At 39.2% G+C, this 17,767-nt stretch overlaps 1 protein-coding gene across 3 annotated transcripts in view; it reads left to right on the top strand.

Annotated features, from left to right (window-relative positions):
* Nucleotides 1–721: 721 nt before the first annotated feature.
* The window catches only part of arhgap17a (Rho GTPase activating protein 17a), a 44,740-nt gene continuing 27,694 nt past the window's right edge, over nucleotides 722–17,767 (top strand). For all 3 annotated transcript variants that reach the window (XM_088323853.1, XM_088323852.1, XM_088323854.1), the window contains exons 1-2: nucleotides 722–1,136; nucleotides 14,293–14,332. In XM_088323853.1, coding sequence (XP_088179979.1) covers nucleotides 1,084–1,136; nucleotides 14,293–14,332 — 93 coding nt within the window. In that variant the 5' untranslated portion in view covers nucleotides 722–1,083. The remainder of the gene's footprint in view (nucleotides 1,137–14,292; nucleotides 14,333–17,767) is intronic.

The following is a 17,767-nucleotide window of genomic DNA, read 5'->3' as shown; positions in this document are numbered from 1 at the left end:
TTAGTTAAACCGTCCAAGGATTTATCATTTCAATTTTTAATTTATAACACCCTAAAAATGTTGTTTTTTTGTTTTAGAGATTAGGGGAATACATGTAATATTTTCAGGATGAATAAGCTAACAACATTTATTTGATTAAATTGGCTTCCTTTTTAGTTTTTATGTTTTTTCTTATTGAACGTTTTAAAAGAAATAAGGCAAAATCGTTGTTTAAAAAAACAATAATACCTTTTTGCTTATAAGTCAAATCAAAAATAAAAACAAACCCCACCAAATAAACACCCAAACTAGAGTTTTTATCCATAAAATCATCTTAAATTGCAAACGTCTGCATTTCACTACACTTTACGAAATGTAGGAGAGAAAGCGCTTTGACGGATTTAATTTACACTCCAATCACAATTGCTTTGTATTGTGAAATTTGCAGTAATTAGGATAATTATTTTCTAACTAAACGTATACATTAACAACAGTCTGTATTTTTTGACTCAAACGGGTAAAACATTCATTCTTACCAGCAAGCAGTTTTTTTTTGTTATCATTCTTTATTCGAATGAAAATATATATTAATTATATAATTATTTAAGTGACCACAAATGTATTATTATTATTATCAATAATAATAATAATAATAATAATAATAATAATAATAATAATAATAATAATAATGTTACGTAACTTCCGGTCCCTCCCCCTCCTTTTTCTCTCCCCTCCGCCCAGCTTCACTCTTCTCTCAATTGGAGTGAAAGCGCTTTGACGGATTTACTCGTCACCCGACTGCGCGGAACGCGGCGTCAGATCATCCACTACCGGGTGTCACTAACCGGGGTCCCCGGGAGAGCCATGAAAAGCCGCCGTGGCCGGACATGAAACTCGCCTTCCACCGCCACAAACTAATTCGGATAAAAAGTTAACGCAAACCATGCCGGAGGACATCTTTACTCCGAGAAAGCTAACTTGGGAGCTAACGAGCTAACCAAGTCTCGTTAATTGGCTTTGGGCTCGCGTGAACTTGATGAAGATCCCGAGGCGAGATTTTCTATTCTCAAGTGTCAACTCTCGGACGACTCGACTGGAACCAAAATGAAGAAGCAGTTCAATCGTATGAAGCAGCTCGCCAATCAAACTGTTGGCAGGCAAGTAGCTAAAAACTCATTGTTTATATGTTAAAAAAGTTGACTTAGTATGGTGTTATCCTGGTAGCTTTCTTTCTAAGTCTGGTTAAGATAAACGATTGAATGGAGACTAGGAGGGTTGTTATTAGCCTTGTCAGTAGTCTTTGTCAAATTTGTTTTTCCCTCAAAGCCCTAGTGCGTGTAGAAATACTTTAATTGATCTAAACAATATTGGTTCAAATACTTAGGAAAACACATACACTAACTCATGAAAATGATTCTTATCAAAAACTCGTAGTTTGAGAAATTTGTAATTCTATTAAACAAATTGAAACTGACATGCTTTGCCACCATCTTACTACTACGGAGGGCCGATTGACCATTCTACAAATGTAACTTGTCCCGGTGGTTCCTTTAGCACTCAACGTCCACTTCACATCCACAGCTAAGCCATGCCTGTGATGGTTTCAGAGTACCAATCTCCAACTTTTTATCCCACTGTTTTCTTCTCTAGCCACTCATGTTAGCCATTTGGCTTGCAGCTACAACTGTTGTTATTGTTAGCTGCCCTTGTTTCATCCTTCAGTATCCTTGTTTTATCAACTCAGTGTCACTTTTCAGTAGCTTCTCCGGTTAGCTGCTACAGTTAGCCACTTACATCAGCTCTGACCAACTCCAGCTGTTTGGTCTTTTCAGCCGCTACGGGTGTTCCAACACTCTCAAGGGAATTAATACCATCTTCAATATTTTAAGATGCAATCAAAGTGAAAATGCATGGCTTCTTCAATAAAAGACAAAAGAGTAGGATATTCTTTCAGTGGTATGCTTTCTATTTCTCAATCATACAAAATAAAGTGCCCCATTTGCTTGTTTCGCTCATTTTAAGCATTGGTTTGATTTTTCCTTTTTCTAATAGAATGTTCAAAATAATACAGGTATAACCGATGGATTGTTTTTCTTTTCTTTTTCTTTATTAAGTATTGAGTAATGTGATGTTTTCTAAAATCATACGCTTGCATTTTAATGTTTGGTTTTCAAGGAGTGAAAAGGGCTTGAATGTTGGGTGACGTGGTTGTAAATGCTTGTAATTGTTGCCATGTTTCTCAACAAGTCTGCTTAAAGGTGACGCGGACACTGCTTTTTGCTGGTTTTGCTTTGCAATTGTTTCCTATATCCTCTTGATTGACGGCAGCTGGCATTAGTTTGTACACCATTGTCCTATGAAACAGCATTGCCCCCTATGGGTCGCGCCCATGAGGACAAGAGCATGCTTCGCCTGAACACTATGAACTGTGTATTAGAGCGAGGATTACATATCAGTTATGGACATTTATCATGGGCTATGCAAAAAAATGAAGGTAGCTCAGGAAGTAAATTGCTCATCTTGGGATCAAGAGGTCGCAGGTTCCATTCCTGGCTCCTCTGTGTTATATGTCGACGTGTCTTTGGGCAAGACACCGAATCCCTAATGCCTCTATAAGCAGGTAGTTTCCTTGCATGGCTGACGCTGCTGTCGGAGTGAGAGTGTGTGTGAATGGGTAAGTGTGAAGCTCATTGTAAAGCGCTTTGGGAGGTCTTTATTGACTTGGAAAGCGCTATATAAATGCACTCCATTTACTGTAATATATTCTTAAAATAAGAACTACAACAATAAAAGCCAACTTATTTAACTTGTTTTGCATTTACTAACATAGAATAGTGGAACGTGCCCCTGCAAATGACACTGTATTGATGCTTCGTAGACATACGGTCCAAGCTCCCGGATGAAGTTGACACATAATCTTCGAACTGTAACACGACACCATGCATTATTTCTGCAAATGCTTCTTGCACTGTATTTTATTGACACCTAACAAGCGTGCTTGTAATGTTCACTAAGTGGCTTTAAGAAGCCAGTACAGCTGTTATACTCATAATATTTCTTTGTCCGGCAAACCAGATGTGAATTAAAGTTGAAAGGAACTTAATGCAGAGAGCAGCCCTTCATGCACAAGTTGGCCTCCTTCCTTCCCTCCCACCCGTTTGCTGCTTGCTATGTCAAAAATCTCTGGGCGAAGGTGGTGCCCGCTTGGATATCCGCGTCTGCGAGGAGCGGCCGTGCTGTCTCGGCCCGGTTCCTGTGATTGTGCAAAGGCGGAATGCTATGTCCAGTATGCAACCTCAAAGAGGAAATATCTCCTTTTGCGCCTTTCAGCAAACAGGAAACTGCCTCTGCAAGACACGCTACGTTTTCTAGTAAGAGCTGGCGATATTGATGCATGGACTCATGCATGGACATGGACTGATGTTCCCTCCGTAAATTTACATAGAAGAGAATTTCTCCCGACACCTAAAGTACAGTAAGCTTTTGTGAAAGCCGGTTATCGCAAGTCCTGATATGATAGCGCTTAATGTCACTTCTGGCTACAAAATAAAACGGAACTGAAATAATGGAAGGGCGGCACGGCAGCGCAGTGGTTAGTGCGTGTGCGGCATAGTTCTGAGGTCATGAGATCGAATCTCCTGTGTGGAGTTTGCATGTTATCCCCATGCTTGCGTGGGTTTCCTCCGGGCTCTCTGGTTTCCTCCCACATTCCAAAAACATTCATGTCAGGTGAATTGGCCGGTCCAAATTGTCCCTAGGTGTGAATGAGCGAGCGAATTGTCAGTCCCTGTGTGCCCTGCGACTGGCCGGCAACCAGTTCAGGGTGTCCCCTGCCCACTGCTCAAAAATAGCTGGGATGGGCTCCAGCACCCCCGCGACCCTACTGAGGATAAGAGGTGCAGATAATGGATGGATGGATGAAATAATGGATAAGGGACCAGCTCGGTGGCCTTAGGGTTGGGTGCCGGCCCGAGACTGGGAAGTCACAGGTTCAACCCTCGGCCGAGTCATACCTCAGACTTACAACATTGGTACCCATTGTCTACCTGCTTGGCACTCGGCATTAGAGGTTGTAATTTAGGGTCTTGGTCACCGAATGACTCAAAATCGGGGAAAATCTTCTCTTTTTGTTTTATTTTTTTCCAAAACTGAAATGGCCCTTTTTGTCATTTTCCTCCCTTAAAATGTTTCTTTGCCAAAAGTTTGGTAAATCTCTTAGTATAATTATTCATCGTGCCGTCAGGGATCAAGTTACTGTAAGTAAAACTGTAAAGAGAATGTGAAACACAGCACATCGACGCTCCATTTAAAAAAAAAAAAGTTTTGGATCGACTGTGAGGAGGTGGAGCTTTTCAAAGGGTGCAAAAAGTTGTGAATCATTCTAAAAGAATAAATATCACATTTGAATAAAGAGCAAATGGGCGTTTTCCGGGTGTCTGGAGACACTGCCTTAAGTACAAAAGGTGTGTCAGCTGTTGACTAGGCGAAATAACATGACATTTTGTCGAGTTTGTTTTTCAAGGTAGGGATTGACAAAAGATTATTTGGATATTCCATTATTTGTTTATCTTGAGATTGTATAAACTAAAAAAGTTTTCATTTTCAATATATACTTTTATTTCAAATGGACGTTGAAGAGAATACAAATTGTTTTTGCAGTTTGTCCCATATAGTTCGTCAAAAAATGGGCAAACATGTATTACCAAAGTAATAATGCTTAATGATACATTTTAACGAGACCGCAAAATGGTCAATATATCAAAATCCTGAAATTTTATTTTTCTTATGTTAATCTCCCCATATTGTGATTATGACACATTTGATTTTTATTTTTATGAACAAAATAGGACAGTTAAAGCATTGGCGAATGGCAGAAATGATAATTTAGCTGAATTTATAATCCCCCAAATATCTGAATGATTAATAATGTAAAATGCCTTGTGATTAATTTGATAATTAATCAATCAACCAATCCCCGTGTTAAGTGTGCATGTTCTCCTCTTGCCTGAGTGTGTTTTGTCCGGGAACTCCGATTTCTTCCCACATTACCCAAAAAACATCAGGTTGATTGCCCAAATTATCCCTCGGTATGAGTCAGCGCAGACTTGTGAACTCCGGTGCTTAAAGGGCCGCATGTCCCGCCTGGTTTTTAAGGTTTCTCTGGTCTAATACAGGTGATTCCAAGGTCTTGCCTGTTTGCTAACATGATGATAATTTGTATCACTTGAGTTGAGGAAAAGAAACCTCCAAAATCAGGCATTACATGTAGCTCTCGAGAACTGGAGTGCCCAATTCTGAGTTAGGCTAGGTTCATACTGCAGGGAAATCTTTATTTTTTTTTTTTGCACGGATTCAACCTGTATTCGATCTGGTAAAGTCCGTCCGAACGGCAGATATTCGCTTTTTTCACACCGGAACTAGGCCACTTCATATGTCATCCAGAATCTGATACATATCCGATCTTTTGGAATGCAACTGCTGTGTAAACGGTCAAGACACATTCATGCAACCTGCAGGTTAAATATAAGCGGCGGACGTCACTATTTTGCTTTCTACCTAGCGGCAGTAGCACTAGGGGCAGCAGTAGCTCAGGAGGTAGAGCGCTCGTCTTGGGATCAAGGGATCCCAGTTCGAATCCCGGCTTGTCTGTGTTACATGTCAAAGTGTCCTTGGGTAAGACACTGAACCCATAATACCCCCAATAAGCAGGTTAGCGTCTTACATGGCTGCAATACAAGGCCGCTATTGGGAAATGTGAAGCACACTGTAAAGCGCTTTGGGAAGTCATTGACTTGAAAAGCGCTATATAAATGCAGATCATTTCATTTCATTCTACCTGACAAAAGGAAGTGGACAGTTAACCACAGCAGACGAAAACACAGAGTTTCATTCAATCACACATTTGTGGAAGATGAACACTTGTTAACTTTGTAACTCACGGAACAGCCAACATTGCTTCGCCGATTCACATGTTTTTCGAGTTCTTTCTCAAAGCGATAATATCGTCTGGTGCAGGGGTTGTTAACCTTCCGGTCTTTTCATGAGTAAGAATGGTTCGGAGACAAAATTGATACCAAGCAACTTCTCTACGCCTTTCCAAAGTTGCGTAAGTGAAGACTTTCATAGTGCAAGCGAAGCCGAAACTAAAGCTGGGACTTATTATTGTACTGTACAGTATATATAGGGCACATTTGAACTACAGTTAACAGTCAAGGTGTCACACCAAAAGAACCTTGTTTTGGCTGTATATCACTAAGGAATTCTTTGCATAGAAGCTTTTAAACAACCTATGTTCATGATTAAGACACTTTATGATGAAAAAACACTATTTTTAAATATGCATAATCTCTAGCAAATCACATAGAGCAATTTGATTGGGTGAGCAGTAGGGTTGGGTGAAGCTATGCAAAGAGTGCAAGCTCTCCCTCCCGTCTCTTGCTATGTGCCATCTGCGCCAGAAATAATTTAGTCGGGATCCTTGTTTGCAGAATTACAAAAACCTTGAAACCATTATTCATGACAAACCACTCTTAAGTAACTGCCAGAGGGAGACTCATTTTAAGTGATGTATTTATATGGGACTCAGGCTCTCGAATTATTATTTAAAAAAATTGATAAAATCATCAAATATTACACAGTTAAATAAAATGTACTGAAGAATAAGCTTTTTTCTGTAGTGTGGGTGTAGCGGTTTTGTTCAAATTTGTCTCAAAATATATGGTGTGGCCCTTTCCCTCCCCCCAAAAAATAAATATTTTATTTATATTTTGAGTCAAAAAGGTTTCCAACCCCTGCTCTAGTCGAGGTTAACAATGTTTACATTCAAATCCCACCACTCCGACTGTATTCAATGGGTGGAAAGCAAAGTTTCGGATTCAAGTAATATTTGGGGAGACAACGCTCCACTGTTAACATCATGAGTACTTCCGCAAACATGAGTGCATTGCGTGTGATGTCATGTGTCCTCTTCAGTGCATGCATGATGGTGTTTTTACACTGGAAGATCATCTCATCTCATTAGCTACACCGCTTGTCCTCAGTAGGGTCACGGGGGTGCTGGAGCCCATCCCAGCAATCATTTGGCAGTGGGCAGGGGACACCCTGAACTGGTTGCCAGCCAATCGCAGGGCACACTGGGACAGACAACTCACTCGCTCATTCACACCTAGGGACAATTTGGACCGGCCAATTCACCTGAAATGCATGTTTTTGGAATGTGGAAGGAAACCGGAGTGCCCGGAGGAAACCCACACAAGCACGGGGAGAACATACAAACTCCGCACAAGAAGTCTAGAGCTGGATTAGAACCCACGCAGGAGGTTCCGAAGACATGAACTGTGCCACACATGCGCTAACCACTGCGCTGCCGTGCTGCCACTGGAAGATCAGGTCGCAAAAAATTCACATTTAGTTGGAAATGAGAACTATGGCACAAAAACTTCGGATTTCACCCAAAAAAAAATCGAAATTTAGCATTAAGTTCTGCGGTATCGATCTAGCCTTGGCGTATGAGTGGTTGTCTTCGTGCCCTGCGAGTGACTGGCAACCATCTCAGGGTGTCCCCTTCCCACTGTCCAAAGTTGGTTGGGATAGGCAGCAGCCCCCCTGCAACCCTAGTAAGGATAAGCGATGCAGAAAATGGATGGATAGTCAAACAATTAAAAGCTTAGTTGTTTCTTGTTATGTTATTTTTTATGTTATTTTAATAATTCAACACAAATACAGCGGTATCGCTACTAACGATTGACCCATCCTACGAATGTTTGGGTGTATGAAGTTCCGATCCGGCTAAAATCTTCCTCGTTATACAATCAGTTTACCAGTTTTTTGAAGTCAGTGACGCTACTACTAATGCTTCGCGCATGTATGTGCCAACAGCATCCTGACTGGTTTATCCCGTTTTTGTGAATATTATAGCATTTAGCTACATTTGTTCACCTCCAGTGCAGCTGAAGTTCACATGAATATGTCTTAAAAACACATTATATAGACAACAATCGTTTTTTTCGTTTTAATCACGCCAATCAATATTTCTCTATAAACACATTATATGGACAACGATCACGCCACTCGTTTTATTGGAAGCGCAGTGCTGGAGAAGCATAGGAAAAAGTTTGCATTCACATAAAGGGGAATGAGACACCGGTGTTGTATGCTTCCTTGTGTGTTCATGTTGACAACATTTCCTCGACATTTCAGTCAAATTTAGACACAAAAGGGGTGAAAGGAAAAAAAGTTGCTAATTGCAAATGTGAAAATTATTTGTGACAGCCCCAACTCTTGCTCCAGTCTGCAGTCGGTGACTGCTGTCAGTGCAGAGCTGGGACAGCTTCTTGCTTCAGGGGCTACTCCCCCGGTTGCTTATCCAATCAGAAGGCGCGGGATGGTCGGCGTTAGATACAAAAATTGGTTGGTCGGTCTTGTGCTTGATAATCTGCGCCTCAGATAAGTTAAGGGGCCAATACCGATTTCCGTCAAATCTTAGTACACATTACAGTTCACAGTGATATTTAATTTCCAGCCAGGGGTCCTGAAAATAGAGGAGACAAAAAGAGAGCCAGGGCTCCCCTCACATTTGAAAAAAAACCAAAATATAACCACAAAATATGAAAGTGGGATTTGGCGAGGGAATACTCGCAAAGAATGCTCACGATCTCCTCCGTCTTAAGACAAAAAGAGACCCTATAGTCAGCAACAGTTATGACAGGTTTTACTGTTTATTGAAGCCGGAGAACAGCAACAAATTTAAGATATGGAAAAGCTTCTTGTGATTTGGATACGAGAAAAAGACCTCGCTGGGGTCCCAATCACACGTCAGCTGCACTCCGACGATGGAAATGAACCAGAGGAGCTGCAGAAAATAAGGATGCGTTTGCTTGCTGGGAAAAACTGCAGGCTTTTATAACAAAAACAAATCCTGATAAAGCCAGAAGCAGACGGGCTATTGAAATGTTTGATGAAAACTGTTTAAAACATTTTAAAAACATTCTGTGGACACAACAACTGTTGGATAGCTATTTTATGCGTCCAGCAGCACAGTGAGTGGAAAAGTGCGTCAAGTGGATTACTTTTAAACTTTTTGCATTTTATCATTTTGATTTGGTTGTTGCAGTTGTTCGAACCGTTCTTGGTTAATAAAGCTTTGTACTGTTCACTAACTTCATCTTTTGCATTTATTTAGGCTATTTCTTGTTTTATTTACACTATGTGGTATTTTTCATAAACATTGACTAAACATTAGGGCACCTCCAGGGAAGTTACAGTTGATTTGATGCGGGTTTGGTTGCATTTGATGACCTTGGAACTGATTAATTCCGGTTCTATTTATTTCAATGGGAAAACGTGTTACAACTGTTTCATTATGCAATGTCACTGCTGGAACCAATTAAATTTGTAAATATAGAGGTTTTCATGTACAGGACCGTTAAAACATTGGTAAAAGCCGAAATCATATTAATTTGCAGAATAGCCAACCCAAAAATATCTGAAAAGATTAACCGATGATCTAGATGCTTTGTGGTTTCTTTGATAATGAACTGTTCCATAAATTAATCACCTACAGTAGGTGTTGCCCCCCCCCCCCCCCTTTTTTTTTTTTTGGTATTAATTGTTAGGGAAATTCTGTCTCTTCAGTCTAAGTTAATTACTGACAACTGAAACTTTATGAGGCCAGGGTGAGGGTGTCAGTATAAATGCATGTGGATTCATCTGTCAGTGTATAGAATTGTTGTTGCACAACAACAATTAGCGAGGCTAGTAATAGACGAAGAGCTCAAGCCATCACCCACCCGCATTAGAGGAAACCATAATGCCCAAGTCAGTCAATTATTCCTCCAGTTCCCTTTCATAAAGGTCCGGTATCCATTACTGTGCGGTCCAAGCTGCCAACTGTTGCAAATAGAAAAAAACCCATACCCCCCTGCTCCTCAGCTTGATAATTGTGCAGCGTGTCTGCTAACAGAAGCTCTATTGTACTTCCAAAGACAGTATTCTCTTACCCCACTTCCACTTTGATGGACGATTGTCATGGTTACCATTCCTGGTTCGATGGTCGGATGGAGGAGGGTATTGACTGGGTTGCTCCTTAAATTGACGGTAATTTTTTGGGTTGGGTTTTACCCTCAAGTTTTGTAGTGCTAATCAAAATGATTCAAACAACCTTAAGTTATTTTTAAACTATTTGTTTACAAATTGTTTGGTGTTGCTAAAAATCCTCAAAATATCGGCTTCTCAACAGTAAATATTCATTGTTTTGTTTTTGTTTTTAATTCTGTTACACTGTTCACCATGATAGAAATAAGAAAATAATTTAGTGCAGTAGATGGATGGCTGGATATTTCTTTGTATGGAATAATAATCAAATGGTTCACGTTTTCTGAATGACTTTATCGTTTATCTTTAGTGCACCATTGTTTATACACAAAAAACATTTTTAAGGTGTCTTTATTTTTTAAGGTTTTGTTTTTTTTGGGCAGGAGTATAACATCATTTAAATAACACCTGTGATTATTCATGATTATTAAAAATAACGACCAATATTCTCGCTCATTTTATGTGAAAATAAAGCAAATTAGTGACAGTCACCCAAAGATAAAATAATCATTTGAATTATAACTTTAACTGTTTTCATTGTTCTAACGCTAGGTTTTTTTAAAACTCAAATACAGATGTAAACAACTATAAAGTTGTGTATTTTCTTTAATAAGCAGGTTGGCGCTCTGCATGGGTGCACGGCCGCTATTGTTGTGTGAGTGTGTGTGAATGGGTAAGTGTGAAGCACATTGTGGGAAGTCTTCATTGATTTGAAAAGCGCGATATAAATGCAGACCATTTACCATTTAATACAATTTAAATAATGTCACAGTGTACAGTCCAAATTATTTGAAATACTGTATCGCTAAGACTGTTATTGTTTTAATATTGCTCATTATGCCAAAAGCTCATTTTTTCTATATTAGAATATTGTGAAAAAGTGTACTAGTAGGCTAAAAGACATCATCAGCAATATCAAAATAATAAAAGGTGATTCTTTCAGTTGCTTTGTATTGAACCTCGAACATATGACATTGTTTTGTTTTGTTTTTTAATTGTGTTACATATGATAAAGAACTTTATTCTAATATTCAAATTATCTGAGACAAGCTTGTAATTGCTTTGTAGTTATGTTATTCCCTATATTTAAATATCGGACAATATCTCCTGTGGTGTTTTGATCCAGATTGTGTGTTTAGCCCTGTTTAATGGTGGTGAATAATAATTTGTTGCATCAGCAATGTATTATGTTTTTCCTTGGTTAAATCTATTTGTTCGGTTGATATACAGTAAGAGAGTCCATGTTTGCTTGCAAAGAATGCAAAGTTACAGTTTAGCCGTGTTTGATGACTGCATCAATAATAATTAGGAATTGTCTGACTATTGTACACTATCACAAGGAATTCAGAATTCCACTTTTTTCTGCAAATGCTTTACAATTTTTTCCCCGGCTTCCTTCTCTGCATGTGTTAACCCGCTTCCTGGGGGAAAATAAATTCCATGCATTGGCTATGCATTACTTTAGAGTCTGTAAACCTCCATCACAGAAGTCCCGAATGTCAGTATTTGTGTTTCTTTCCATGGAATCTCCAAACTGTCCTCCTTGTCTTTGTCAGTCCTCCAGTTTCTGCCTGCTTTCTACCTCCATGTTTGTAATGGAAAGCAGCTGTTCTGTGCTCTGGTGGGGTTACTGCAGTTCATTGAGTCTGAAGAGGGAAAGTTCATTGTCGTCCAAATTGTACGCTAGTGGAGGGCAAACTTCTTGAGTCCCGGGTCACATTGGGTTAAGAAAATTGGCTAGTCATATATCCTGTTTTATTAGCACTATATTTGATATCATTGAAAAACTCCAAATACAATCAGGTTAGCTTAGAATGTTTTTAAGCAAATATCTTGATAAGTAAAATAAATACATGATGATAAAAATAGCAAAAAGAACATTTTTGTCAGCTATTTGAATGTTGGCCTTCAGTGCAGTATTTAGGAAGACACACTAGGGACAAAAAGAGGGCAATAGGGCCAGCTCAGGAGTTTTTGTTTTTTTTCTGACAAATACAATAAATCCATCGTTACGTTTATTTATATCTTTTGGGCGACTTTGTTTTCTCTATTCATCAACTGATGTCTCTGGTACCGTGAGTAAGAATAGTGTGATCACAAGGCCAAATCTAATGCATGTCATACACACATAAATACAGTACACCTGCCCACAGGAGCTACGCCAATTTCAATTGATGCGCACAACCTCAAATGCCATGTTATCTCTGGAAAATCTCTCAATACCCCCCTCCCCACCCTTTAAAACATTTTCTTCTTGGATCTATCTAATTCACATGGGTCACCCTTTTTGACATCAAAACGGTGAATTTCTCCCAAAGGTATGTCATCTATACCAGTGGTGCTCTAGTGTTTAGGATTCCGTGCTCTCACCCCCGCAACCCGAGTTTGATTCCCGTTGCATCCGATGTTTTGCGATTGTGGTTGGTGACCGTAATATACTTCCAAAAGGTTTTGCGTATAAAGCGCACCCAAACTTTGTGTTATTTTTTCACAACTTTTTTATTTGTAGTACTTTTTTTTTAATTTATTTTTTTATAAAGTTCGACAGGCGGGATTAAAAAGCCCACCCAACGAGTCATATGTGGCCCGCAGATTGTAATTGACCCACCCTTGGCTAGACCATACGTGTATTATTTGATTTTCAGAATGATCTTACCATTATGACTTGACTTATCATATTTTAACAAAGAATTGCAACTTCACTTCAACCCTGGAGCTCGTAGATCAAGCAGCCAGAATGTTTCTGTGCTGCAGACATCGATCAGTTCTCCATGTTGCCTGTCCTCATTAGGTTATGTGGGCAAGTTGGAGCTCGTCCCAGTGGAATCTGCACATTCAAACCATTCTCACTCATGTTCACACCCTTTCAGTTGCATTAATGAACCTAGCATGTCGTTTTATGATACGTGGAAAGAATCCTGAGAAGCTTTTGGAAAATGCCCAGACAAAACTTAAGATGTACATGCCAAACCCACACAGCGAGAGCTCCAACATAATTTTTTCTGCGTTTTACATGACTATTTTCACTCAGAATATTTTTATTTGCGTAACATGTTGGTGTGAGGATGAATTGCCACATAAATTGCTAACTTCTTAACAATTGATTAATTGCTTAGGAAATTCCTGGACTCCTTAAAGTTTTAAGTTTCTCGAAAATAAGTTTGTTGATACATTCGTATGCTTTTTTTTTTTTTTTTTTTTTTTTTTTTCTTATTTGTACAATTGTTTCCCAGGACCTTATGAATCCAAACTCAAAGACCGATTATCCTTTTTTTAAATCAAAGACATTTTGTCAGAGTCGCTATCTAACTTCCTCGATCAAAATGTGCTAAATTTCTCTCTTATCTTGAAATCTTTGAATATTGGTGTTATTTTAACAAATGGTTTAAAAATATTAACTGTTGGGGCCAAGGGTCTGGTTTTAGTCTAAAGCTAGCCATTTTCTTTGTTTTGCATGTTTTTGCTCATTTTTGACAAGTCAATAACTTAGGTATAAATAATTTTTAAAATATAATAAATGGATAAAACAATTGATGGTATTTTCTTTTATGAAAAAAAAATCACTGAAACATGTTTTTATCCAATTCGTCAGTTAATTGTAAAATTAATCAGATATAGGATTGATTGATGCAGCTTTAGATTTATTATTGTATATGTCCATCGGATCTGGCTAAGTTGGCGTCATGGTTTATGGTGTATCATAATGTTACTCTCATTCAAGTTACTTTATCGGTCCAACTAGTAACAATCAAGTTAATGTGAAGGTGTTGCTAAGCAATTATGAGTTCCTCTTTCAGCCTCTCCCTTTAAGTGAATTTAATCTGCCTGACCTCTTCAAGCCCAACTATTAGTCTACTAATAATAGGCTCTTGGAGAGCACTGCTGTGTTGTTGCTGTGCACTTGTGAGTCATCCCATAATAACTGGAGCTGAAGAAACTCCGCTTGAGCTCAGTTGTTTGAACCTATGCCATGCTTTCTCCATTTTAATGTTTTAAAGTCCATTTTACACGTGCTTTTCTGAGTAAAGTATTTTGAGATTGCTTGCACTAGATAACGTTCCCACAGAGTTCAAGTTCAGCGTCCAGACCAGTTTTTCTCCAACACGACCGTGCACATATTTTCAAACTAAAGAACGCTCACAGTGGTTTTATCGCTAATCTGTCCCGTCCTTATCTATCAGTACTGATCGCTTCCTTTCTGTTTTTCTTTCTCATTCCCAGAGCGGAGAAAACCGAAGTTCTCAGCGATGACCTTTTACAGGTAAACCATTAATCTGAATTTGGAGAACTGTGACAATTTTTTTACTTCATCCAGGGAACTATTTCATCTGTTTTGTGTTTACCACCTTATTTTTACTTTCTTTACTAAACACACTTTTTGACTTGATGTTTGACCTGCAGATGTTAAATGATGAGTTATAGAACATTTCCATAATAGCAATGAAAACCGAGCAATTGGGGCAGATTTCACTTTCCCTGTGACGGTGTTGTGCCTTTGTGCACCTTGACACCTTTTTGGTTCACTTGTGTCTGCTGTCTCTTTTGAGGAAGCAGGTGGGGTTGACGTTCAACAAAAGCATTCCAACCTCGAAGCGTCTTTGTCTGACACTGGGTGTTGTAGATGCAAGGAAAACAAAGGGCTTGGCTTTGAAAATGAAGCAAGACTCAGTTTTGTAAGCATCACATAAGCAAGCGTCACCCTATCTTCTTCGTGTTCATGTAAGCAATAATTTGATTGGAAACAGACCATATTCCCTATTGCAAATAAAAGATGCACACAAATCCAACTCTTAGTCCAAGCTGTTGGGTGAGTCTTTTCATTTTCTAAATATTTGTGCATGTATATGCATTCAAGCAATACGCTTTGATTACGTTGTGATTGTGCACACCCGCAATTCGTCTCATCCAGAATGTTTTTTACCCCAAAGCACAGTGGAACTTGTAGTACAGAAACAGATGATGCACAAACTCTGGTTTAGGCACTAAAAAACCTTGTGTATTGGTTGATATCCAGATTTCCAATTAATTTTCTGCCCCAGTAGTGAAAAGCCTCAGTTGTATCCATACATATATAGTGTACAGATGCTGCCCTACTTACGAACGAGACGATCGTTCGTAAGTTGAATTTAGTGTAAGTTGCTTCAGTGCTATATATTGTATGTTTAAGGTTTAAGGTTTATATAAGTATGTTTATGGCTTGTATAAGTAACCTGTATTGTTTTTACAAAAAATAAAAGATCATAAAATATTCTCTATAAAGATGAATAAAGTCTACTTTTACTTACTTACTTTTGGGGGATGCGGTTCAAGAGGTGGTAAAAAGGGGCCAAAAAAAAGCGTTCTGACTATTTTCTCAACCGCATCAAGCTTTCTTATTCCACTTTCATTTCAAAAGAAATGGCTCGCCTTTTCGTTACACTTTACACCAACCATGTTGAATGGATGCACAAGACATTAAACAATAAAAATGTCAAAGTTCTTAGCGCGCTGGAGATAGCGTAGGTGTAGAATGTTAGGTGCGCATGAATTATGTCAGTAGGGCGACGACTGTCGCGAGAGTTGGCGAGAGAGTGTAGGGGAGCGCAAGAGTTTAGTGTTGGACAGAGTTTGGTGTGTTTACAATGAACAGGTGCTGACTGTTGTCGCTCTCAAAAGAGACCGTAACTTTTTCTGAGTATTTTTTTCAAGAACGAGGGCAATCCATTACCCACACATTACGACACGCTACAATGTGGGATTAGGAGCAGAAGAAGGGGGGACGTTTACACACAAATTAGGAAGAGGAAGCGGATGTTTTCACTTCTGGGTAGATGCTGGGTGACCTCTCACAGTGCCACACGCCGGTAGCGGCGGAAAGAAGCACTACAGTAATGTCCTGTACTCGGAAAAAGGTGCACACAATGCAAATTCTAACTTACAGCAATGTCCGGATATTTTCCGACGTCCCGGAAAATTTTTTTCGCATCCACGGTTCTACTTAAGTCTAATGGTTGTAGGTAGCGGAGCGTCTTTATAGTCTATGGTTTTGGCAAGTTACCTACGAGCGCAACTTGTAATCCAATGACGCACTCTTTTGGAGGAAACAAGCATGGTAATTTGGTGAGTGATATGCATTAGATGACCCTTTATTTAATATCAAAAGTTCAATACAGAAACCATTTTCATTTGCCCAATCATGTTGTGTTTTCCCCCCTGTAATCGGAATACCGTATTTTCCGCACTATAAGGCGCACCTAAAAGCCTTTATTTTTTTCAAAAGCTGACCATGCGCCTTATAATACAATGCGCCTTATTTATGGATCAATATTAAGTTTTCCAACTAACTTGCAGCCGCCGACTCGATTTTCCCCCGAACGCCAAGTAGTACGCGGTGGATGGTGGGATTTATTTACCGGCGTTTCATTGGCTAACCAATGTGTCAATCATCAGTTGAATCGATCACTATTGGCTAAAGTTATTCGGAGGTCAAGAGGCGGATCCTTCTTATCATTTACAGACTGCCATTGGCTCAAACGGCAAACAAAGCCTGCAATTGGCCGAAAAAGATGTGTCAATCATCAGTTGAATCGATCACTATTGGCTAAAGTTATTCGGAGGTCAAGAGGCGGATCCTTTTTATCATTTACAGACTGCCATTGGCTCAAACGGCAAACAAAGCCTGCAATTGTCCGAAAAAGATGTGTCAATCATCAGTTGAATCGATCACTTTTGGCTAAAGTTATTCGGAGGTCAAGAGGCGGATCCTTTTTATAATGTACAGGCTGCCATTGGCTTAAACAGCGAAACAAAGCCTGCAATTGGCTGAAAAAGATGAATGCGTATAGCATGTGGCCGATGGCATAGAGAAAGCATTTTTTTCTATTCTGTATTTGTAAATATTGTATTCTCCTGGATTTACTACCCTCACGGATATAAGAGGACATTGCCTGCACATTATTATGAGCACAATGACTTCGGTGAGCTATTCCCGGTTTTATATTGTCTTGTTTCAGACTGAACTCGATGTTTCTGTGATAAGCGGTGCAGATAATGGATGGAATGGAGTGTCTATTTTTAAATTAAACTCAATTCCAAGTGTTTATTGTCATATGCACAGTAAAGTTGCGAGCGAAAAAGAAAATAGATACGAAGGAATGGTTATCATTTCTTGAATCCCAAGACTTTAACCTTCCGAATGATGGAACGATGCATTTGAGTGACATCTTACGGACACCGCATTCGCACGTGTTCTCGACACGTATTTGCGTCTTTGCAAGCTTTCGGAATGTTAAGGGGGTAATAAGTTGGACTGAACTATCTGACTGTTTTGTCCACGTTCCCATTGTAGCGCCTTATAATCCGGTGCGTCTTATATATGTCAAAAATACGACCAAAAACTATTTTTTCGGGGTGCGCCCTATAACCCGGTGCGCCTTATAGTGCGGAAAATACGGTACTTGCAACAGGGTTATTTATTTGTTCTTATTCTTGTAAACTATTTATTCGGATTGCTCCTAAAGTCTGATTTCTAATCCCAGTCAGTCTATTGCCTGCATGTAAACAGTCAATATTTCGTCCGTTATCACAATGCGGTTGACTAATGACCATACCAAAGTTTACCCTTCAGAGCATAAGCGCTGAAAAAAGGCATTAATTCATTCGTAGGTTTTAGGGTTCTGCCCGTGCAATGCATTGTATTTGGTCTTAACTTTTCTAA

The sequence above is a fragment of the Urocampus carinirostris genome, chromosome 19 (assembly GCF_059441175.1).
Source record: "Urocampus carinirostris isolate Australia breed hairy pipefish chromosome 19, RoL_Ucar_1.0, whole genome shotgun sequence".
Classification (NCBI taxonomy): domain Eukaryota; kingdom Metazoa; phylum Chordata; class Actinopteri; order Syngnathiformes; family Syngnathidae; genus Urocampus; species Urocampus carinirostris.
This window is presented reverse-complemented; position numbering and strand designations above follow the sequence as displayed.